This window comes from Pan troglodytes, chromosome 22 (assembly GCF_028858775.2).
Source record: "Pan troglodytes isolate AG18354 chromosome 22, NHGRI_mPanTro3-v2.0_pri, whole genome shotgun sequence".
In the NCBI taxonomy this organism is placed as follows: Eukaryota; Metazoa; Chordata; class Mammalia; order Primates; family Hominidae; genus Pan; species Pan troglodytes.
This window is the reverse complement of record NC_072420.2, coordinates 37,464,142-37,488,641: the sequence shown is the minus strand read 5'-3', so window position 1 is coordinate 37,488,641 and position 24,500 is coordinate 37,464,142. Positions and strand designations below refer to the sequence as shown.

General features: G+C 45.2%; 1 protein-coding gene across 6 annotated transcripts in view; it reads left to right on the top strand.

Annotated features, from left to right (window-relative positions):
• The window catches only part of HLCS (holocarboxylase synthetase), a 239,467-nt gene that overhangs the window by 204,681 nt on the left and 10,286 nt on the right, over positions 1-24,500 (top strand). For all 6 annotated transcript variants that reach the window (XR_010154417.1, XM_009423375.4, XM_009423270.5 and 3 more), the window contains 2 exons: positions 18,570-18,637; positions 20,679-20,839. Coding sequence is in view for 5 of the 6 variants with exons in the window: in XM_009423375.4 (XP_009421650.2) it covers positions 18,570-18,637; positions 20,679-20,839 (229 nt within the window). In the remaining variant the exon portion in view is untranslated. The remainder of the gene's footprint in view (positions 1-18,569; positions 18,638-20,678; positions 20,840-24,500) is intronic.

Below are 24,500 nucleotides of genomic sequence, written 5' to 3'. Positions count from 1 at the left end.
GAGATCCAGAGTCCTAAAGCTAGCATCCTGCTTCTTGGGGAAACCTAAGAGCATTTCCACAGAGACCAGGAGGAACAAGGCCAGGATACACCCACTGCCTCCACTTCTATAATACCTAGCATCATCCTGGAGGTATTACCCAATCCAAGTGGACACGGAAGCCAACTGGAGACCTAAGAATCAGAAAAGAATTAAAACTCTATCTGTGGATGATATTGTAGTATATCTGGGAAACCTTGAGAATAAAGGATCAAACTAAACTCAAAAAGTACAAGGATTCAGTAAGAGAACAGGATATAAAATGTCTTGCCAGCACAGAACCCACCCAGAAGCACGAATCCACCCAGGTCTCAAGGGGTCAGCCCCCACAGGCAGAGAGCCGGGAGAGATGGGTAGAAAATGGAATTGGGGGCAAGGGATGGAAAATAACCATTTGAACGAAAATCTGTTGTAGAATTGGATTCCGAACCAGGTTTCGTTCACGGGGGCCATAAACCCAGCGTGTCATGGAGCAAAGCCCTGCCTGAAAGAAAGAGGCCCCTTGTCCCACTGAGTGAAGAGTTAAGCTGGTGCTAAGCATCCCGGCAAACGAGCTCTGGCGTGTTGGTTGATCTCTGGCAGGGCGGGGTGCAGGGAAGGCTCTGAAGAGAGGTGGGAGCCGAGAGAGGGAAAGAGGAAGGTGACACACAGGGCGTCAGGGTGGTGAAAGGCACACTGGTTTTCAGGCCAGCTGGCAGGGCAGGGCATTCTTCCTTGTCATTACCCCGAAGGCGACGGTACCTGGGGTGGAAATCAAGGGCCCAAGTGGCCGGGTGGAGCTGCCCTTCTGTAGGAAGGAATTCGTTACCTTCAGGTTCCTTTGTTTGCCCAGGTGTTTCAGATGCCCCTTCACTCTGTAGGTAAAGAAACTTCTTATTAGTATTATAATTTATGTAAATTTCATAAGTGAAAATGAAGTGTTTGAAGCAGAATACGTACAGAGCTGGGAAAATAACTATTCAGACACATAGCACAGAACTGATGAACTTGGCCACCAAGCTGGTGGTATTTACTTTTAGAAAATGTAAGGTGACTCTGTTTCAGTTCTCAGAAAAAAAGATAAAGCAAGAACCCCATTTTGATGTTATTATTTGGAAGTCAATTTCCAGATCTTTCTAGAAAGCCTTATAGCCTCCAGGACTGTTAAACTTACACAAATGCATTTTAAGAGGCTGGCTGGCTGGGCATGGTGGCTCACGCCTGTAATCCCAGCACTTTCGGAAGCTGAGGTGGGTGGATCACCTGAGGTCAGGAGTTCAAGACCAGCCTGGCCAACGTGGCAAAACCCGATCTCTACTAAAAATACAAAAATTAGCCAAGCATGGTGGCACATGCCTGTAGTCCCAGCTACTTAGGTGGCTGAGGCACGAGAATTGCTCGAACCTGGGAGGTAGAGGGTTCAGTGAGCTGAGATAGTGCCGCTGCACTCCAGGCTGGGTGAAGAGCAAGACTCTGTCTCATTAAAAAAAAAAAAAAAAAAAAAAAAAAGAGGTGGTATTTCTACCTTGAAATTCTGTTTTTATAAAAGCAAAAGATTCTTTCCTAGTGAGTCAGAAGATGGGCCTCTGAGCCAGGCAAACCTGGTTGACTGTTCTGTGATCTCACCAGGCCACTTCTCCGGCGTAGCTTCCACTCATCAGCAGTAGAATGAGACTACTTGGCAATGATGATGTCTTGAAAGTCACTGGGACATTTAAATGAGAACATGGCTCATACCAAGGGCCCAGCATGTGGATGGGTGCTCAGTCAAAGGAACCACTGGCTTGCTTGCAGTGTAGAATCTTGAGATCTATAGCTGAAGATACCCCTTCCCCATGGCCCATTCATTCATTCATTTACAAGACCTTGGAGAAATCTTAGAGTGAGTGGAAAGATGGTGCCATGTTGGCTGGTGTGCTCACTGTTGGAAGCCTGCCATATTGAGGTGGCAGTCTGTGTGTGTGTGTGTGTGGATTTGTGCATGTATGTGTGTGTGAGTGTGTGCATGTGTGTGTGTGCATGTGCACACATGCTTGTGTGTGTGCATGAGACACCAGCCCTTGCTATGCTTCATGGGGCTAAAAACGACATCTGGCAGACCTGATATCTGGTGATCGTGAATGAAGCCACTGTAGGGAGACAGAACACCAACAGGGATTCAGACACACTAAGTGACTGTCTTGCACATAATAGCACTTTCTGGTGCACACTTTGTGTCCGAATGCCAATTCTTTGTTCCTTTCCCCTTTTTCCTTTTCCTCGACTACCTACCACCCTCTGGCTCTAGAAAATGAAATCTCTCCATCTGTGGGACTGTTGTTGTGCCATCCTAGTAAATATCAAAATAATGCGATGCTTCATTTCAATCATTGAAGGAACCAGAAAAGAATTACTGCCTCTTTGATGTTGTAGCTCTGGAAATTTTTTAAAAGAAATGTAGTTTTAAAAAAGTCATTGAAAAATAGCTTTGGGAACAGTGGTTTTAGAACCCCAGCCTTTGGACCAGCTGCATTCTAATCATCTGGGACACACCCAAGCTCTGGCTCTGGAGGTTGGGTTCAGAGGGTATCTGGGGTCTTAGCATCAGTTTGTTTTTGCTTTGTGTTTTAAAACTGCAGGCGATTCTGATGTGCAGCATTGTTTGAGAGCCTAGCTCTGGAGGCAGCTTTGCCTCTGTGACCTTGATGATATGGCCAGGAACCCATGCTTGTTGAGGTGGGTAGCTCCTAGCAAAGACTGAGGCATTTGTTAAAATTGAGCAAAAAGTATTAATACAATACAAAACATCTAAATATGTTCTCATCTGTTTCTGGAGGTTTTCTTTGTTTTGGTTTTGGTTTTTTTCGGAGACAGAGTCTCACTCTGTTGCCCAGGCTGGAGTGCAGTGGTGTGATCTCGGCAGTCTCTGCCTCCCAAGTTCAAGTGATTCTTGTGCCTCAGCCTCGTGAGTATCTGGGACTACAGGTGCCTGCCACTATGCTCAGCTAATTTTTAGTAGTATTTTAGTAGTATTTTTAGTAGAGATGGGGTTTCACTATGTTGGCCACGTTGGTCTGAAACTCCTGACCTCAGGTGATCCACCTGCCTCGGCCTCCAAAAGTGCTGGGATTACAGGCATGAGCCGCTGCACCTGGCCTGTTTCTGAAATTTTAATGGAAATGGTTGAGGAGAGTCTTAAAGTGTTTTCCTTTGCTGTTCGGTAATGCTCCCTATTCTCCTCTACACCCTCTCCATGGAACACGTTTTGTGGAATGTTCAGAGGCCTGGTCATTCTGGGCTGATCTCTACCAGAACTGGTCCAGACCTCTTAAGGAGGTCAGGTCTCCAGCCTGTTTGTCTGGAGTATTAAGGTAAAGCCTCAGTTAAGGTTCTTATATGTAGATTCTTAAATGTAGTCCACATTAACATAAACTCATTGTCTTACTACCCATGTGCTGCAAGTACCTCACACAGACCTGTAGGTGCAAAGATATTTGATTGAGAACAGGAGTTCTGAAAGCTATTTCAAGAAGAAATCAAAAAGGTTTCTTTTGGAATTTTCCTACGGGATCATTGGCAGAAATTTTTTTTTAGTCTTCCTCAGAAGGAGTACTTCAGTGGAAAAAGGATGGGCTCATCAAAAATGAAGGAAAATTTTCAAATTCATTTTAACGAAGTAAATAATATTGATGCTTAAATCTGTTAAAGACAGTATAAAAATTACAGGCCAGTATCACTAATGAGCATCAATGCAGAAATTCTAAATAAATATTAACTAACAGAATCTAACATTAAGACAAATGTGATTTTTTTTCTAGGAATGCAAGATTGGTTTAATATTTAAAAAATTAATAGATCTCTTAACTCATTAATATGTTAATAGATCAAAAAAGAAAAATGTATGATTATTTCCATAGATACTGAGAAAACACTTTATAAAATTCAACACCCTGTCCTGATTTTTAAAAATTCCAAAAATAGGACTTAGTGGATAATTTACTGACTTGTAAGTGTCTGTGAGTCCTAGATAGCATCTTATATAGCAGGGAAACACTAAGAAACATGGCAAGGAGGCCCACTGTCTCCACCTCTGTTTGGCATTGTACTAAAGGTATTAGCCAATCCAAATAGACAAGAGAAGTCAATTAACGGTATCATTGAAAAAGAAGTAAAATTATCTGTTTGCAGAGGAAATGAGAAACCTTAGAGAATCAGTGATTCTCTAACTCAAACAATAAGAGAATTCAGTAATAGAGCAGGATATAAAATTATTATACAGAAATCAATAGTTTTTATATACAACAAGCAATAACTAGTTAAAAGAAATTATGGGATATATTCATAATAGCAACAAATAAGATAAAATACATAAGATAGTGCATAAGAAATATGCACAATCAACACAAGATCACTTTAAAACAATCTGAAAGACACAAAAGTATATTTGAACAAATGTAAGTCATCCTTTGCTCATAGATAGGACAACTCAAAATCACAAAGATGGTCAGTTCTCCCCAAGTTAATTTATACATTTAATGCACTTAAACTAAAAATACCATCAAGGCTTTTTTTTTTTTTTTTGAGACAGAGTTTCGCGCTCCTGTTGTCTAGGCTGGAGTGCAATGGCATGATCTCAGCTCACTGCAACCTCTGCCTCCGCCTCCGCCTCAGCTCCACCTCAGATCATCAGGCCTTCGATTCTCATAAGGAGTATGCAACCTAGATCCCTTGCATGTGCAGTTCACAATAGGGCTCCTATGAGAATCTAATGCTGCCGCTGATCTGACAGGAAGTGGAGCTCAGGTGGTAACGTGAGCTGTGGGGAGCGGCTGTAAATACAGAGGAAGCTTTTCTAGCTTTCTTGCTCACCTGCCTGCCTGCTTCTCACCTCCTGCTGTGCAGCCTGGGGGGTGGGGGGGTGGGTCAGAGCTGGGGACCCTGCCCTAATATATAAGAAACTCTTAACTTTTGAGTTAACTCAAAAGACATTAACTGGTAATTGACTGTGTATACACACGCACATGCACAGACACACGCCACTGTCCATTGGTTAGGCTGTAGGGAAACAGGTATCTCTGCGCGGCTGTGTGCAGTAGTGGGGGTTCTGGCAGAATCTGATAAAGCTACCAGTGTGTTTACCTTCTGGCTCAGCATCCCACTTCCAGCAATTTACCCTGAAGATATACCTCCAGCAATATAAAAATCCATGCGAATAAGAGTGTTCATTATACTGTCCTTTTAGGAACTACCTAAATGCCTATACATAAAAGAGTGGTTGAAGAGGCTGTGCTACATCCACAGAATGGAGTCTGCTCAGCTTTAAGAAGAAATGAGGAGCTGGGTGCGGTGGCTTATGCCTGTAATCCCAGCACTTTGGGAGGCTGAGGCAGGCGAATCACGAGGTCAGGAGATCGAGACCATCCTGGCTAACATGGTGAAACCCCATCTCTACTAAAAATACAAAAAAAAAGCCAGGCGTGGTGGTGGGCACCTGTAGTTCCAGCTACTTGGGAGGCTGAGGCAGGAGAATGGTGTGAACCCGGGATTGCGCCACTGCACTCCAGCCTGGGCAACAGAGTGAGACTCCGTCTGAAAAAAAGAAAAAATGAGGAAAAGCTCTATGAACTTATTTGCAGCCGCTCCCCAGCAACACCGCCTCAGCTCCACCTCAGATCATCAGGCCTTAGATTCTCATAAGGAGTATGCAACCTAGTGGTTCCCGGGTATATTAATTGTGTGGGGTAGGTGGAGGGGGGAGACAAAAGAGCATCTACAAAATGGTAACTTTCTGTAAGGAAGACAAGGAAATAAGAAAATATGCATGTATCCATTCATTTGTGCAAAAAGGAACACAGGAAGAATAAACCAGAAATGAATGAGATTTTGATTTGTGGTTTACAGAAAGGAGGTGGAGTGGGAGACCTAGGTAGAAGGAATGGGTAGGGGAGTGTGACACTTCTCGGAGTATACTTGTCTGTGTACAGTTCCGACTCTGAACCAGGTTAAACAATGAAAAAGAAAGAAGGATTGGTGGGGTTTGGGTGTGGGGGTAAAATGTAATATAGAAGTACAGTTAAACCTAACCTGATTTCAGACAAATAAAATAACCACACCAAAGTAAAGGGGAAAAAAAAAGAACAAATCCAAGGAAATGTTCAATACAATATTTGAATCTATACCCTCAGGCTAAGGGCAAAAAGAACTGTAAACAAATATTGAACTCTAGTTAGTAAGTGTGATTTCGCAGTAATATGGATCAGCACTGCTGAGACCACTTCCCCCTGTGTATTATGGCATTGAGCAAATGAATAAATAGTGTAGATAATGCAAGCCAGATTTCCCACTATTGGAGAAAGAATTTATGAATATAGAAAAGGAGGGGCTAGAATGAACCTTGTGGTATTGGATTGGATTGGAGTTTATGATGAACTTATGGTTTTCAAACTGGATGGATGGATGGGTGGTAGATGGATAGATTAGATAGAGAAAGAAGATGAGAATCTAGAGGAAGGAAGGAAGAAAGAAAGAAGGAAGGAGGGAAGGAAGGAAGGAGGGAGGGATGGATGGATGGAAGGAAATACAGTTGACCTTTGATTCATCAGGGGTATGAACTGCAAGGGTCTACTACACATGGAATTTTTTCAACCAAAGCAGATTATTCATGGGATGTGAAACCCATGTATATGGAGGGCCAATTTGTTGTGTACTAAGGTTCCACAGAGCTCACTGTGGGACTTGGGAGGCAGTCTGGAACAAATCCTCCATGAATACCAAGGGACAATTATAATGCATATATACACCCTAGACACACATGCACACATTTTCTATCTCTTTCTTAGCCCCAGTTTTTTTAAAAGACCATTTTTCACCAAAAGGAACCAGAGCTCCTTGGAGAAATAGCTGATTCCAGGGCAGGGGCTGAGAAAGTTCAGGATGAGCCTAGAACCTCTTATGCCTGAAAGTAGAGACCTCTTATGCTGAAAGATGACTGGGACACACCAGTAGGACCCAGGAGCCAGACTGAAGGAGCATTCACTTGCCAGATATGTGGCTATTTGAGCATCAAAATAAAAAATGATAGGAAGGCATACAATCTACTGAAATAATAAGAATCTATAAGTCTACTCTGATATAAATAAATTAAAAGATAAATAATAAGTGGAGGGGAGAAGAAAAAGTTACTCCTTACAGTAGAACCTCACAAGTGAATATGGAAGAAATGATGGCTCAGAAAAATCTGTTTGGCAACCATCAAGTAAATAATTGATTCAAGGCCAGGCACGGTGGCTCACACCTGTAATCTCAGCACTTTGGGAGGCCGAGGCGGGTGGATCGCCTGAGGTCAGGAGTTAGAGACCAGCCTGGTCAACATGGAGAAACCCTGTCTGTACTAAAATACAAAAATTAGCTGGGCATGGTGGTGCACACCTGTAATCCCAGCTACTCGGGAGGCTGTGGCAGGAGAATCGCCTGAACCCAGGAGGCAGGGGTTGCAGTGAGTGGAGGCTGCACCACTGCATTCCAGCCTGGGTGACAGAGTGAGACTCTGTCTCAAAAAAAAATAATAATAATTGATTCAAGCAGCCAGGCACAGTGGCTCACGCCTGTAATCCCAGCACTTTGGGAGGCAGAGGTGGGCGGATCACAAGGTCAGGAGATCAAGACCATCCTGGCTAACACGGTGAAACCCCATCTCTACTAAAAATACAAAAAAATTAGCCGGGCGTGGTGGCGGGCGCCTGTAGTCCCAGCTACTTGGGAGGCTGAGGCAGGAGAATGGTGTGAACCCGGGAGGTGGAGCTTGCAGTGAGCTGAGATCGTGCCACTGCACTCCAGCCTGGGCGACAGAGCGAGACTGTGTCTCCAAAAAAATAAAAAATAAATAAAAATAATAATTGATTCAAGCAAGAATCATTCATGGATACTAAAACTAATAGATTAAATTTCATGAGAAATAGATTTATCTCCCCATAAGTGCTTATTAATTACAAACGCAATTTAGTGGGAAAACCCAGCACAAACCACATAACCCTGTGGGTCAAAGTTAACATCCCTGATGTTAGGAGACAGCACTGCCTGCCTCCCGATGTCAGGCCCTGAGGTCACAATATTGCTTCCATGTATTCCTGCTAGAAATGCACCCCTGAGTCTTATAACGGGGGTATCCGATTATCTAAATCGAGGGACATAGGACAAAATAACTGCCCCTGCTCTTCCAAAAATGTCTGGATCATGAAAAACAAAAAGACTAAGAAACTGAACCAGATTAAAGGAGACGAAGAAGCCGTGACAGCTCAATGCATCAGATGATCCTGGATTTGATCTTAGACCAGAAAAAAAGAGCATTATTACTAGGACAATGGACACAATTTGAATATACTCTATAGATGAGATCTGGGGTTGGCAAAGTTTGGCCCTTGGGCCGAGTCTGGCCTGCTGCCAGTTTTCGTGCCACATGAGAGCTAAGCATGTTTCTTACATTTTAAAGGGTCAGAAAAAATTTTAAAGAATAAAATTTATATGACACTTTGGGAAAGGCAAAACTATAGAGAGAGTAAAAATACCGGTGGTTGCCAAAGGGTTCGGGGAGGGGAAGGGATGAGGGATGAATAAGTGAAGCACAGGGGAATTTTTAGGGCAGGGAAACTGTTCTGTGTGAGGCTGACATGGTGGCCACAAGATGCGGTGCGTTTATCAAAACCCACAGAATGTACAGCACAAAGCACGAACCCTAACAGAAGCAGTGAGCTGTGGTTAATAATCCTATACCAAGACTGCTTCAGAAATTGTAACAAATGACCACACCACAGCAAGATGTGAATGATAAGGAAACCGTTGGGGAAGGGGACATATGGGAACTCTTTCTGCACAATTTTTCTGTAAACCTAAAGTTGCTCTAAAAAAAATAAAAAAGCCTATTAGTTAAAAGGAATATATTGTGATACACGAACATTATGTAAAATTCAAATTTTTATGTCCGTAAATGTTGAGACACAGGCATGGCTGCCTTTGCCCTCGGACGGCAGGTTTGAGCAATTGAGCACAGAAACCATACGGCTGCAGAGCCTACAGTATTTACTCTCTGACCTTTTATAGAAAATTCTGCTGACCTCTGGATTAGATAATGGTGCCATATCAGCCGGGTGCGGTGGCTCACGCCTGTAATCCCAGCACTTTGGGGGGCTGAGATGGGTGGATCACAAGGTCAGGAGTTCGAGACCAGCCCAACCAACGTGGTGAAACCCCATCTCTACTAAAAATACAAAAATTAGCCGGGCATGGTGGTGCACGCCTGTAATCCCAGCTACTCAGGAGGCTGAGGCAGGAGAATCGCTTAAACCTGGGAGGCGGAGGTTGCAGTGAGCTGAGATTGTGCCACTGCACTCTAACCTGGGTGACAGAGTGAAACTCCATCTCAAAAGAAAAAAAAAAGCATAAAATAGTGTTGTAACAAGGCTGTTGATTTCCATGATTGTACTATAATCAGGTAAGATAAACCCTGGGTTTTAGGAAGCTACATAGACGCATATAGGAATACAGAGACATTAGGGCTGCAACTCACTCTCAACTGGTTCAGAAAATAATGATGGATAGACAGATGGACAAAACATATATGGTAAAAAGTGAACCTTTAGGAATTCTGGGTGCTGTGTGAAGGGCATGTAGGAATGCTTTGTACTCTTCCTGTAACTTTTCTTTAAGTCTGATATTACTTCGAAGTAAAAGGTTAAAAAGAAAAAAAGTATTATAGACCTTACAACCAACCAGAACATGATTTGAATTTCTGGTTTGCTTGCTATGTGGCTTTATAGCAGTGGTTTTGCCTTTCTGAGACTGTGTCCTCTTGTCTGTGAGGAAGGACTTCTTCTCAGCTTTGGAAGGCTTGGATGAGATCACGCACCTAAAATGCCACTCATAGCACAAAAAATTGGTGTGAATTCCAGGTGACCAGTTGAAACATCTACCTGGTGCCTGCAGAAACACTGTTCGCAGACGTCTGCTTGCTGTGTCGTCCACGTGAGTCGGTGTCCATCCTCTGAAATAGCGGCAGCACTTCCCAGTAGCAGACCCTCTTTAGGGGCAGGTGACTTATGGTCAAGGCTGTGGACACTCTCCCCCAGCAGCCGCTCCACACCCAGTTGTAGAAGATGGACATATTTATGAGATCTGACCAGCCTGAAAGGGGGGTTGAGAGGATTGTGTGGAGGATCTGGAGACTCCTGGCGGAGAAGTGGGGACAGATAGTCTGAGTACTGGTGTGCGGTGGCGCAGTGAAGGCTCACCGTCAGAGGCAGGGATCTGCCATCAGGGCTACCGCTGAAGTACAGCCAGAGAGGTGGCTGTGGGCACCATGAATATTTCTCTCTATGCAAGCTTCTTTGCTCATCTGTAAATTCTGTAATAGCACCAGTTTAAGATAGAAGGCAGTGGATGCGCAGGCATCTAGTATTTATGGTGAAGTGTCAGGGTAAGAAACAGTGGCTTGTATTCACTTTGATTGGATAATACAGACCAACATTAGTAAACGCTTGACTTACCAAAAAGGAGCCTCATTCTGAAAGCTGAATCCACTGGGCTCCTTCTTGGGAGCCATGAAATGGTTTATTTAGCAGCAATGTGGACTCTCTTATGCTGGATTTGGGGAAGATTAGCCAAAAACGTAAGAAGGGCAGGTATGCCAGGAGCTATGGAAATGAAGCGGGTGTCTCTAACAGAGGGCCTGGCCCACAGGCATCTCTCTGCTTCTGGGGAGCTCCAGTGGGAGGATTGTGATGGCTCTGCTCTTTGAACAGTCCCGATTCCCGTGTTGCCTCCAACTGAAACATTCATCCTGTTCTACACCAGGAGCGGAAAGGGGATACGATTTAAAGCATACCAACAGAGTGCATTGAGGAAAGGGCAGGCTGTAGTGTCAAATCCAGAATAGAATGGAAGAATATATCAATAAAACTGTTCTATTATCTGCCTGGGCACACCTCTGACCAGCAGTGTTTCTAAGCAGTCACCTAAACAAAGTCAGCCAAAGAGCCAGTTCAACCAACTATGTGTAGCTTTGCTGAGTAGGTTCAGACACCCTAGAACTGGAAGTGAAGATTCTGCATCCCCCATTGCTGGTGTCACTTACAAGGTTTTTAGCCCAGATAGAGATCACCTTAGTGTGTGTAGGTAGAAGTGATGAGGGATGGGTACAGAGAGGAGAGGCATCACCTATAGAATTTTTGAGGAGTCGTAAAACACACACATTTGTCCCCACCATTCCATTCCTTCCGTCTGTCTCCCTGACTTTCCTCCTTATCCCCAAGAGGAGGAGGTAAGGGGAGGCGCTGCTTGTCTTCTGGCAGCAAGAAGTTCTAGGATCGACATGACAGGGACCACTTTACAGATTCCATCATATTTCATTTTTACTGACACTGCACAAAATGTTCCATTTTATAGGTGACTGGAGAGACTGAGAGAGATAGATTCCCTTACTCCATGTTCATATCAACACTGGGATTCGAGTCCAGATCTGTCCCGTTCCCTGTCTGAGTCTCCACTCTGCTGTGATGTTTCTAAAGTTCCTTGGGAACCTTCCTGTAGCTGCCAGGAATAATATCCCCAGGGTCCCTGGCTAGGACCCTGCAGTGTCCTGGGGCAGCCACCTCAGCTTTGTGCCGTGGACCCTGCTGCCAGTTCAGAAGTCACCTGTCAGAAGTCGGGCCTCTTCTGCCCCTGACTGTGTCCCCATGCGTTGCACAGCTGTCTCATGGGCCTCGCTCCATTTTACGGTGGAGGCGTTTTTTAGCAGAAACCACTGTTCATTTTCTTTCCGAAAACAATCTTGTGCATTCCTGCCTAGAAAGTAGCTTTAAAAAAATCAATCGTATTGTTAAAGTGTGACTTTAACAAAAATGAAGTATCTTGATATTTTAGCGTTTTAACTTTTTAGAAAGTGCTACTCAGATGTAATGGTTGGTTTTTACAATGTAATATGTGTTAAAAGTAGTTCTGAAATGAAGTTCGGCACTGCTTCCTTTGAACTAAGCAGAGGGCAGCAGGGTTATGAACAGTGGGAATTCATCTTCCAGTCAGCTTTTTTAAAATGAAAAATAACTCATGAACCTTCAATGTGTGACTGCCTGGGGCCCCCTTCTCCCTCTTCCTCCCCACCTCCCACTGGCTTTCTTTTTCACTCATGAGAGTGTGTGTCTCTCTGAAAGCTAAGAACAGGGTCAGAGCTGAGAAAACTGGGGGGTAAAGAAGATAGCAAAGAGAAGCACAGACTGGTGTCAGGCCAGGACCATGAGCTGAGGAAGCCCTCCAGGCCCGAGGGAGACTTCGAGGTCGCCTCACACCCACCCCATGCCAGACTGCTGCAGGGCATGATGCCTCAGACTTAGGAGGGTTTGGGGTGTGTTTTCCAGAGAAAGACTTTACAACATCTTTTAGAAAGGGAGGCCAGTCTGAGGTACAGCCCAGCTTCCAGAGGCCAGCTGCCCCCAGCGGCAGAGTGCCAGCCCTCTGTGGCCTTGGCCTGTGCGGCAGGGAATGAGCCACGGGACAGGTATGGCAGCCTGGGAAAGCTGCCTGCACTTGGCCGCCCTTTCTTTGCCAATCTGTGCTGGAAAGGAGATTGCTCCACCAACTAGTGAACTGGCAGCTGCAAGCTTAATCCACTTATAGGTTGGGCTTAAATAAACCTTTTTTTAAATAGGATTTATAAAATGAATGCACTACAATTATAAAAATATTGGAAAATTCAGTAAAGTATAAGCGAGAAATAAAAATCACTTGAAATCTTACCACCCAGAGATTATATAGAACAACATAAAGGAGACATTTAAATCATCATATAATTCTACTTCCACACTTCCACCTTTTTTTTTTTTTTTGAGATGGAGTCTTGTTCTGTCACCTGGCTGGAGTGCAGTGGCACAATCTTGGCTCACTGCAACCTCTGCCTCCCAGGTTCAAGCCATTCTCCTGCCTCAGCCTCTCGAGTAGCTGGGACTACAGGTGCGCGCCACCATGCCCAGCTAATTTCTGTATTTTTAGTAGAGACAAGTTTCACTGTGTTGGCCAGGATGGTCTCGATCTCTTGACCTCGTGATCTGCCCGCCTTGGCCTCCCAAAGTATTGGGATTACAGGCGTGAACCAACACACCCGGCCTCTTCCACCTTCTTGAGATAACCACTGTTAATATGTGTCCTTCTTTTTTTTTTTTTTTTTTGAGACAGTATCTTGCTCTGTTGCCCAGGCTGGAGTGCAGTGGCATGATCTTTGCTCACTGCAGCCTTGAACTCCCTGCCTCAAGTGATCCTCCCATCTCAGCCTCCCAAGTAGCTGGAACCACAGGCATGTACCACCATGCCTGGCTAAATTTTTGTATTTTTTGATAGACATGGGGTTTTGCCATGTGGCCTAAGCTGGTCTTGAACTCCTGGGCTCAAGTGATCCACCCACCTCAGCCTCCCAAAGTGCTGGGATTACAAGCATGAGCCACTGAGCCTGGCCCCTGTATTTTTCTATAAATACATATCGTATATAAAGAGAATCATTCTACGATACTGTTTTTAACCTTCTTTTTAACTTTTTAACAATATAATGTCTATAATTATATATCTACATCATTGGAAGAGCTCCAAAATATAAAATTTTTAATTATCAGAAAAATACTTTGTAAAATATATCTGTGTTTTCTAAAAAGAGAGAAATCCTAAAAGAATATACACTTTTAATGAGAAGTGGGACTTACCTAGATGACTTATGTTCTACTTAATATTTTTCTATATTTTTCAAATATGTTCACTCCCCAAGGTAACTGCAGCTAATATTTTGGTATATTTCCTAATAATTTTTGTTTTTTTTTTTTTGAGTTGGAGTCTCTATGATGCCTAGGCTGGAGTGCAGTGGTGTGATCTCAGCTGACTGCAGCCTCCGCCCCCTGGGTTCAAGTGATTCTCCTGCCTCAATCTCCCACATAGCTGGGATTACAGGCACCCGCCACCACACCCGGCTAATTTTTTGTATTTTTAATAGAGATGGGGTTTCACCATGTTGGCCAGCTGGTCCCGAACTCCTGACCTCAAGTGATCCGCCCGTCTCGGCCTCTCAAAGTGCTAGGATTATAGGCGTGAGCCACCGCGCCCGGCCATAATTTTTAAAAGCATACTTCAAAACATGATTGGACTCACGCTGTCTGTAGGATTTTGCATCCTGATTAAATCACCTAAAAGTGTCCGGTGGTCATCTGCCCACATTACTGATGGCCACATGATGGGCTTTCATGTGGGACTGCTGTGGGTTTTTTAATTCTTCAACAGTGGGCTGTCTGGATTATTTCTGATTTTTCACACTGCATCAGTAATGCTGTGGTGAACAGTTGAGCCCCTGAATTATTTTGTGTCCCTGTCTGAGTCCTCCTCAGGCTTCAATTCTGTAGAAATACAGTCCCCGGGTCAGGAAGTAAACCATATTTAAGGCTATCACTGGGTCTGAACAGACTGGTTTCAAGAATTTCTGCTCACTTGTTAGTATCAGATAAGCTGCTCACTAGTTATAATGAAATGGGTACTGCAAATAACTATTGTTGATTGTCGTTTCTTTTTATTTTATTTTATATTTATTTATTTATTTATTTATTTATTTATTTGAGACGGAGTCTCGCTCTGTTGCCCAGGCTGGAGTGCAGTGGTGCAATCTTGGCTCACTGCAATCTCTGCCTCCCGGGTTCACGCCATTCTCCTGCCTCAGCCTCCCGAGTAGCTGGGATTACAGGCACCCGCCACCATGCCCAGCTAATTTTTTTGTATTTTTAGTAGAGACGGGGTTTCACCGTGTTAGCCAGGATGGTCTTGATCTCCTGACCTCGTGATCCGCCCGCCTCGGCCTCGAAAAGTGCTGGGATTACAGGCGGGAACCACCACGCCCGGCCAATTGTCTTATTTCTTTTTAAAACGGACCTTTTGGTCTTATACTTAGAAGTTCTGTATTTATGAATAGTCAATTACAATATTATATCTAAATGTAAAAATATGCTTTTTTCCAAAAAAAATTCAAAATAAATTTTAAATCAAAAGGTTATGCAGCCTGGGCTCTACCAAACCCTGTCTCTACCAAAAAATACAAAAATTAGCCAGGTGTGGTGGTATGAACCCATAGCGGTCCCAGCTATTCAGGAAGTTGAGGTGGGAGGATCCCTTGAGCCCTGGAGGTCCAGGCTATAGTGAGTCACTGCACTCTAGCTGAGATGACAGAATAAGACCCCATCTCAAACGAAAAAAAAAAAAGAAAGGTTACCCATCATATTAAAGTTTTAAAATAAAAGAAAAAAAATCTTAATATAGCCATCATTAACATTTTGTCTAATCTCCTTCCTGCCCTTTTTGAATTTTACATACTTGGAATAAAAGTATATGTAGTTTTTGGCCAGGCGCGGTGGCTTACACCTGTAATCCCAGCACTTTGGGAGGCTGAAGTGGGAGGATCGCTTGAGGCCAGGAGTTCAAGACCAGCCTGGCCAACATGATGAAACCTCGTCTCTACTAGAAATACAAAAATTTGTTGGGCATGGTGGTGCACACCTGCAATCCCAGCTACTCGGGAGGCTGAGGCAGGAGAATTGCTTAAACCTTGGAGATGGAGGTTGCAGTGACCCGAGATTCATGCCACTGCACTCTAGCCTGGGCGACAGAGTGAGACTGCATCTCAAAAAAAAAAAAAAAAAAAAAAAAAAGCATGTATAGTTTTGTATGCTGCTTTTTAATTTGACATACCAATGCAAGCCTTTCTTCCACGTTGCTATATAGTCTTCAGAACTATAATAATTTGATTACAAAGTATTCCATTGACTTAATTTATCAGAATTTATTTAACCATTTGCTTATTAACAGTGAGGTTATTTCCATATTTTTACCTTTATAACACTGTTGTGAATGTGGACTATTTTCTTAGGTTCAGATCCCCGAAGTGGATGGACTTGGTCTGAATTTACGTTTTTGTTCATTCGGATTTTTCATTAATTCATGCTGGCCTATCTTAGGTTATTCCCAATCATTAAAGCTTAATCTTAAAGGACCATGTGACAATCAGGACAGTTCCATTGGCAGAGCCTCCGTGGCTACTGGGCTGTCCTTAGTAACCAAAGTGGTCAGGAGGCTGTCTCGTTTGCAGAGTGACCCTTAGGGGGCTCTGAATGTTTCAGACTCAACACAAGAGTACAAAACAGAGCGCTTTTCTTGAGTGCCGCTTTGGTTCCACAGTGAATGCACTCGGCTGCCACTCACAGAAAGCTTTTATTCCACAACCTTTGCCAGCAAGGAAGGAAAATATACAGAAGCAGGGAGGTAATCATTATGGAACCCCCCTCCTTTTTGTTTTTCCTTTTTCTTTTTGTAAGGACATCATCCGCTAAGGATGGAAATGCGTTTATGGTTTCTCCTTTCTGCTAAAGCAAACTCCAGCAGCTTCATTTTCAGAAATGCAGAATTGACAGGTTTATAAATGCTGCTTTGTTGACTGTGAGCCATGCGGTTTGGCCCCAGAGTTATCTCAGATAGCACAAATAAATCTGGCGGCCTCCAGTTGTCTCAAACTGAGCATTAGCTCCTTCCCCGGTTGTCTCCCTCCTTGCAGAATTTCCTCTTGGCCTTCAGCACAGACTCCCTCTTCTCATTAATATGCCCTGTTAACTGCTGCCAAACCTCTAGCAGTTTAGTGCATATGTTCCCTTAACCATTTCTCTTTGTTCTAGAAGTCTGTGTTTGGTTTCTGAACCAACCTTTTTCCTGCCCCTCCCATCACTGTCCCTGGCTATAGCCCATGACTGTCTACCGTCTACATGTTTATTTACAGAACATCCTAGATTGCTTTTGCGATCTGCTCACAACACGCTAAATCATCCCCTCGGCCCCTGCCCCATCACCTCGAGAGCCCTGGGCCTTAGGAAGCCAGGTGGAGGGTTGCTGGACCCCCTAGAAAACAGAGGTCCCTGAAAGACAATGTTAACTCCCTGCACAGACAAAGACTCCTTCTTAGATTTTCTGCTGGTCCAACACAAGAAAAGGACGCTTTCTTCTTGGACCCAGTGGCGTACAGCACACTCGATCTCAATGAGTTATTCATGGCGTCCAAGAGAAATACTTCTGAGCTGTATTTCATGTGAGATGGAGTGGGCCTGGCACATGGGCGGCGAGGCCGGCCTGCTCGCCGAGAGCGTCCTGTGCCTGTTCCAGCAGCCGTGTGGGAAGACAGCTATCTCACCAGCTGAGCCCCTGCCCTGTGTGTCCTGAGGTCTTTTTAACACGTGAAGGGTCTTCTGGGCTCCTTCTGTCCCAACTGAGGCCTGCATGCGCCGTCAGACGGAGCTCTGTGAGCCATGGGTGCACAGTGGACACAGTGTTGTTTCTCTCTGCTTTTAAGTATTTTTCTTCTCTTACCGAGTTCCAGCCATTTGTAAAGTTCCCCCCAGTTTCTGTAGCTGGGAGGGGAGGATGATAAGCTTCTCAGCGTGGTCTTTCTCTAGCGCTCCTTTGTCCTCAGCAGGACCACTGTGGAAGCCTGGAGACTTCTTATTAGAAACTTTATGTTATTACAAAATGCCATCCCTTCCGCATCCCTGTCCTGGCTGCTCCCCTCCTTCCAAGAAAGAAAAGAAAAGAAAAAAATCAAAGAGGCCCCCTCATCTGCACTGACAAAGTGGCCAAACCTGATCTTTGCTCTGTTGATGAATCCTACCTCGAACCGCGCCTGCGCAGCACCTGATCGGCAATTCCTGGGCACGTAGAGAGGAACTGTCCTACCACGGGGTTAAAATAGGGAGAGCGCAGCTTGCAGGAAATTCTCAGAGTGGGGGTTTTTGTGTGATTTTTTTTTTCTTTCCTTTTTTTGAAAAAAAGTTAATATCGACTCATTTGGTGGGGATGTAATGCACTTTTCTACCTATCCCCCAAAGGAAAGTTTGTATTCTTTTCAATGAAACCATTTTAAAAGCAGGACTGAAGCTGAAAACGATGCAGAGTTCTCCTGCGTCCTCAGAAGGTGTGGATTTATTTACCATAGTTAAATCATAATTAGTTCTCAGGGGATAGTGTGTCTTTTAAACGGCTTTATTGCCACCATATTGGTTTTCTGAATAATCAGAAACTTCTGTTATGATTGTGTTCTAGTGTTCGAACAGAAATGCACCCTAAGTAGGAACAAATGTCAGGAATTGCTAGTTGTCACTTGAAGAAGGTACATACATTGGGGGTGGGGGGAGAAAGAACTTGGCAGGATATTCTGATGAAATAGAATCTAACCAAGTCTTAAATAAATGGAGTAACGGCTCAGGCAGGTACACACGCCCCCTCCCATGCTCTTTTTTTGATGTTAAAAGGTGCTTTCTTCATCTCTTTCATTCTCACGAGCCAGGTTAGAAAGGAGGGTGATATCCCTCCTGGCTCCACATTCCTGAAGGCCAGTGGAACCAAAGTTGGCCCTTCCATGGCCACACACCCTCAGATGCATGCAAACCCTGTCCCTCCTGTGTGAGCCGTTGGTGCCGCGTGCGTGTCCATGTCTGGCCTAACCGGTCTTTCCCCCTCTTCCGCAGGCTGATGTTTCAGACACCGCAGGAAATGGGCTTAATAGCGATCGCGGCCCGGCAGACCGAGGGCAAAGGTCAGTCATCTTTTGTGATCATTGCTGTTACTTCTGTTTTCTAAACTCTGCAACTCTTGTGGCCCAGGAGCCCATTGAATGTGTGTGCTGATCATCTGGGGGACTCAAGTTAGTAGTTTCTGATTTCATAACCGCCTGGAATGGAGGAAGAGGAAGAGGGAAGCAGTGATCAGAAGGTTCACCCTTAGTAGAACTAAAGCATTCTGTCAAATCATAATGCTTATGAATCACTGGACATTTGCCTGTGATGGCAAATGTGACCTACATGAATTCCGGGCTTTCCAATTTGGGGATCGTCACTGTGCTCTAGAGACGTTTATTTTCCTGAAGGTTCTCCATAAGGAGCCTTCTGTGTCTGTACTGAGCGTCATGTGGGAGGCCTTTTGCATGCCAGTTCTCACCCCAGCTGGCCCTGGGCTGGGCTTGCATGTACATGGTGGGCTCTGCATCAGTGCCCATTCACACAGTGACCACAGAGAAGCAGAGCGCTGCCCAGGGCTCCACCACCTGCAGATCCCGGAGACGAGAGCCCACATCCTCCCAGACCCATCTGGGGTCTGACCCTGTACAGGGGCTGCTCCACGGGGCTTGGCCCCTCCCTGCTCCAGCCAGTGCCAGGCTCACCCACATGTGCTTCTCACTCTCACAGCCTCTTATGACTTTTTCATAAGAACCAAAGAAATAAGAAATCTGCTGTTCTCTACTTCTTTCTCCTGAACATGTCTTTCAAATATAATTCAAATGGAAAAAAAAATGTTTTTGTCAAAAGCTATGGATCTCAATATGTGGATTTTTTGTTGTTGTTTTTTGAAAAAGACATTCAAGAAGAACTTTGATGAACTCTACCTCTCATTTGGATTCTTCTATTTTTCTAACTTCAATTTTAAGAAAAGTAGGCCAGGCATAGTGGCTCATGCCTATAATCCCACCACTTTGAGAGGCCAAGGCAGAAGATCACTTGAGCCCAGGAGTTCAAGACGAGCTGGGACAACTTAGCAAGACCCATCTCTTAAAAAAAATATAAAAATCAGCCGGGCATGGTGGTACTCACCTGTAGTCCCAACTACTTGGGAGCCTGAGGTGGGAGCATCACTTGAGCCCAGTGAGCTGTAATCACGCCACTGCATTCCAGCCTAGGCAACAGAGCAAGACCCTGTCTCAAAAATAAAAAGGAAGAAAGAAACGAAGTAAAGAAAAATAACAACTCAGTTAATATCAGGAATCCCTTTTTAAACAGCTTTATTGAAATATAATTCCTCCATTTAAAGTGTGGCTGGGCGTGGTGGCTCATGCCTGTAATCCCAACACTTTGGGAGGCCGAGGCGGGCAGATAACTTGAAGTCAGGAGTTCAAGACCAGCCTGACCAACATGGTGAAACCCTGTCTCTACTAAAAATACAAAACTTACCTGGGAATGGTGGCGGGCACCTTAATCCCAGTTACTTGGGAGGCTGAGGCAGGAGAATCACTTGAACCCAGGAGGCAGAGGTTGCAATGAGCTGAGATCACACGCACTGCGCTCCAACCTGGGTGGCATAGTGAGACTCCATCTTAAAAAATAATAATAAAAATAAAGTATACAGTTCTGTGGCTCTTATTTAATGGCATATTTGCTGGGCTGAGCAACCATCGCCACAATAGGAATTGCTTCTAAACAGTGGCTTCCAGGACCTCTCATGGATCAGTATAGATTCAGTTCAGTTTCCCAATGTCTGTGTTTGCCTTCATGACCATATGGTGGGAATTAAACCTATAGTCATATAGTCATGTTCAGACGCTGTAAGACTCAGAGTCATCAAGGCACAAATGATATGCTCACAGAAGCAGAACATTATGCTAATTATTGGAAACTTTTTCAGCAACAGAGCTTCAGATTTTAAAAAGCTTTTCTTTTATTAAGCCCAGAATATAATAAGCATTGTAATACAATAAGCATTGTAATAAGTCCAGATTTATTTGAGTGTGTGGCCCTGGCATGACATGTGTCTGCGTCTGTCCACGTGGCAGGGTAGCATGTTTCCCACTGTGGCCTGTGTTCCAGGACGGGGAGGGAATGTGTGGCTGAGCCCTGTGGGATGTGCTCTTTCTACTCTGCTCATCTCCATTCCACTGAGATCCCAGCTGGGACAGAGGATCCCGTTTGTCCAGCATCTGATGTCCGTGGCTGTCGTGGAAGCAGTGAGGTCCATTCCCGAGTATCAGGTAGGTACAGTTCAGTCTCCTTCTATGTCCCTGGGATGCTTGCAGAATCTGGCTTATTCTTGTTTATAGCATGTGCTTGCATAATTGGTGGCTGTAGAACCTCAGCCTACCCTTTGCACAGCTGGCAGCAAAGTGCTCTCGGAGTTTTCAGAGCACCACCAGGTGCTAATGCTGCTTCAGGCTTGCCTGAATGCATTCATTCCCCAGAACTCCCTTTCTACCCAGTTTTTCAGATTTCTCAAACAGCCTGATGAGGGCAACGCTTTAGTTTTTGGTTTTTGTTGTTGTTTATTTATTTATTTTAATTGAGACAGGGTCTCACTCTGTCACCCACGCTGGAGTGCAGTGGCACTATCTCGGCTCACTGCAACCTCCACCTTCCAGTCTTAAGCGATCCTCACACCTCAGCCTCCCGAGTAGCTGGGACCATAGGTACACACCACCACCCCTGGCTATTTTGTTGTATTTTTAGTAGAGACAGGGTTTCACCATGTGGCCCAGGCTGGTCTTGAACTCCTGAGCTCAAGTAGTCTGCCCGCTTCAGCTTCCCAAAGTTCTGGGATTATAGGCATGAGCCACTGCACCTGGTCATGTTTACTTATGTATTTATTTTTTTGAGACAGAGTCTCACTTTGTCACCAGGCTGGAGTGCAGTGGCGCCATCTCGGCTCACTGCAATCTCCGCCTCCAGGGTTCAAGCAATTCCCCTGCCTCAGCCTCCTGAGTAGCTGGGACTACAGGTGTGCACCATCACACACAGCTAGTTTTTGTGTTGTTAGTAGAGATGGGGTTTCACCATGTTGGCCAGGATGGTCTCAATCTCTTGACCTTGTGATCCGCCTGCCTCAGCCTCCCAAAGTGCTGGGATTACAGGCGTGAGCCACCATGCCTAGCTGCATGTTTGTTTTTTGATTGAAACACTGGATGAGATTTGATTGTTGGACTGGATTGAAGTTGTTCATCTGCATTTTCTGTTGAAAAGGGTTATTTGGGGGCCTAAAAACCTTTCTCATTTCCTACGTCTGTTTACCAGACTCTGTGCTCTAGCAGAGCTATCCTTTATCCACTGTTGACCACATACAATGTGCAGATCCACTTGGGGCCATCTTCCCCCAGCTATTAGGACCCATGTGCCTGCTTCCTTATTACTGTTGGATGTTTTGTTGTCAGTTATTAAAAAGACAAGCAACAGGGAACAATTAGCTCAGTGACCAAAGCATTTTCTTCCATACTTGGGCTTCACTTCCCATAGCCCCCTCCCAAATGTTCCTGGAAGAATTTCATATGGGTATAAATAGGAGATTCCTGCCTCCCTCCCCCAGCAGCTCCTATGTCAGGCTAAAGAGAAATGATTGGATTGATTTCTGAAGCAAGATGTTAAGAGCGTGACTCTCAAAGGAGACTTGGAGGTCCTGTCATCATTTCATTGAAGAAAAGGTCCTTCTCACTGCCCCTTAAATCCCTCTGTGATGTATTTGCTGTGTATGAATTTTTGGTATTCCACAGATGTAGTTAATGCTGACGTCTCTGTTTCCTGTATTACATCACATCGCTGAAACGGACGCTTACTACCAGGCACCCAGCATCCTTGCATATCTGATGGTTTGGGGGCATCACACCATTACAGGGCTTCAGGTGCCCGGCCTTGAGCACCTGAGCTGTGCATTCTGTCTAGCAGGAAGCAATCAAAATAGAAAGTCCTGGCCAGGCGCGGTGGCTCATGCCTGTAATCCCAGCACTTTGGGAGGTTGAGGAGGGCAGGAGTTTGAGAACAGCCTGGCCAACATGGTGAAACCCCATCTCTACTAAAAACACAAAAAGTAGCCAGGCATGGTGATGGGTGCCTATATTCTCAGCTACTCGGGAGGCTGAGGCACAAGAATCGCTTGAACTCGGGAGGCAGAGGTTGCGGTGAGCCGAGATTGTGCCATTGCACTCCAGCCTGGACGACAGAGTGAGACTCGTATCAAAAAAAGGAAGAAAGAAAGTCCTGTCATGGGAGAAATTAACTCTAGCAACAAGTTAGTCTTAGGAAAATAAGTAAAACAAACACTAAGCCGAGAACATTAAATGAGTCTGTTTGGTCTGTTTAGCTTTTTCATGGCTTTGACTTTGACCTTGGAGCCCCACTAGTTCCCTTAGCGAGCATTCTTTGAGGGCCTGCTGTGCTCAGAGGCTGCGTGCGCCAGGCGCTGGAAGCCAGGATGGAAGTGGGAAGCTTGCCTTCAGCGGTGAACGGGGTCGGGGGAATTTGTGTTCCCGTTCTCCTTAAGAAGCTTGTACCAATGTTCTTTCCCTCTTCTGCAGTCAGCTGCCCAGCCTCACCTGTGTGATGGGACATTTGATTTTGAATTGGGTTTCTTTTTTAACATAGTCAAGTTAGCTGACACAGTGCAGCTACTTTGATTGAAATAGGCCCCTGTTGTTTGGATTTCACTTTTTGTGTGGCCTTCACTAGGACCCCAACTGGTCCCTAACCAGATGTCACCGTCAGCACACAAATCATGACCACCCTCCCCAGACCCAAGGCGGCCTCGCTGGGACGCAGGCATTCCTTCCGGAACTCGCCTTGGGCCGCCCATTCTCACTCCTGCTCTTTCTTCTGTCCATGAAGTCCCCCTGGGCCCCGCACCCTCCCTCCACCCACACACCCCTACCCCTGCTCTCTTCTCTGCTTCTTAAAATTCTGTTCATCCTTAAGGCCCAGCTCCAGTGCCATTCTCAGACCCTCCAGCTACTTCCAGCTCTTTCCTCCAGCACTGTCCAGCACTTGCCATGTTGAAGCCTCTTTTATGGTATCCACCACGTGTGGCTTTGAAGAGGAGTGATGTGTGCACCTGTTCCGTCTCCCATGATGTTAGCAGCTCTTCAAAAGCAGGATTTGTTTCATTTTGGTCTTTTTTTATGTGGGAGGATCACAGCAGCTGTTGGAATAAATGATTGAGAAAATGAAAAATGAGCACACAGTCCTCCTCTTCATGTGGAAATGCTGGTCCTGTTTACCTGCGTGAGAACCCAGAGTTTCATGAGCTGCTTCATGAGCCGATGAGATCTGAAGCCATGAAGGCGAGCTGGAGCCCAAGTGCAGGGCCCGCCCAGGCACCAGCTGCCATGCACGTGGCGGAGGAGCTTGACAGCTCTGGGAACTCTGCAGGTGTCCTCCCGCCGGCGAGGCAGGGGCTCATTCCCCTGGCCATGTGGTGGGCACAGGGGGGTGTGGGAAGGCGAGAGAGGGGCAGGAAAGGGAACTGGGGGCAGTGATGAAGAGCAGAGCCTCCTAGACACAGGTTTCCTAGAGGAGACTTTCTCAGCCCAGTGCTATTGATATGTGGGCCCTGGCATGTTTGTCGTGGGGATGTCCTGTGCCTTAAAGGATGTGTGTCAGCATTGCGGCCTCTACTCTCTAGACGCCAGTAGCACTCCCTCAGGCTGTGACAACCAGGGAAGTCTCCCAGTATCGCCAAATCCACCCCTCTCCCACTGAGAACCCCCGTTCTAGAGAGAAAAGAAACGTGAAGCTGTTGATCAGTTCTGGGTCATTGCACACCCCCCATGCTTGGTTTACTTAAACTTTTTGTTCTCCTGTGCTCCTATTCCTGTATTTTTTCTCTCAGCCTAAACTACTGTTTTAGGGCAGATGAGCTTCCAATATGCTCTAACG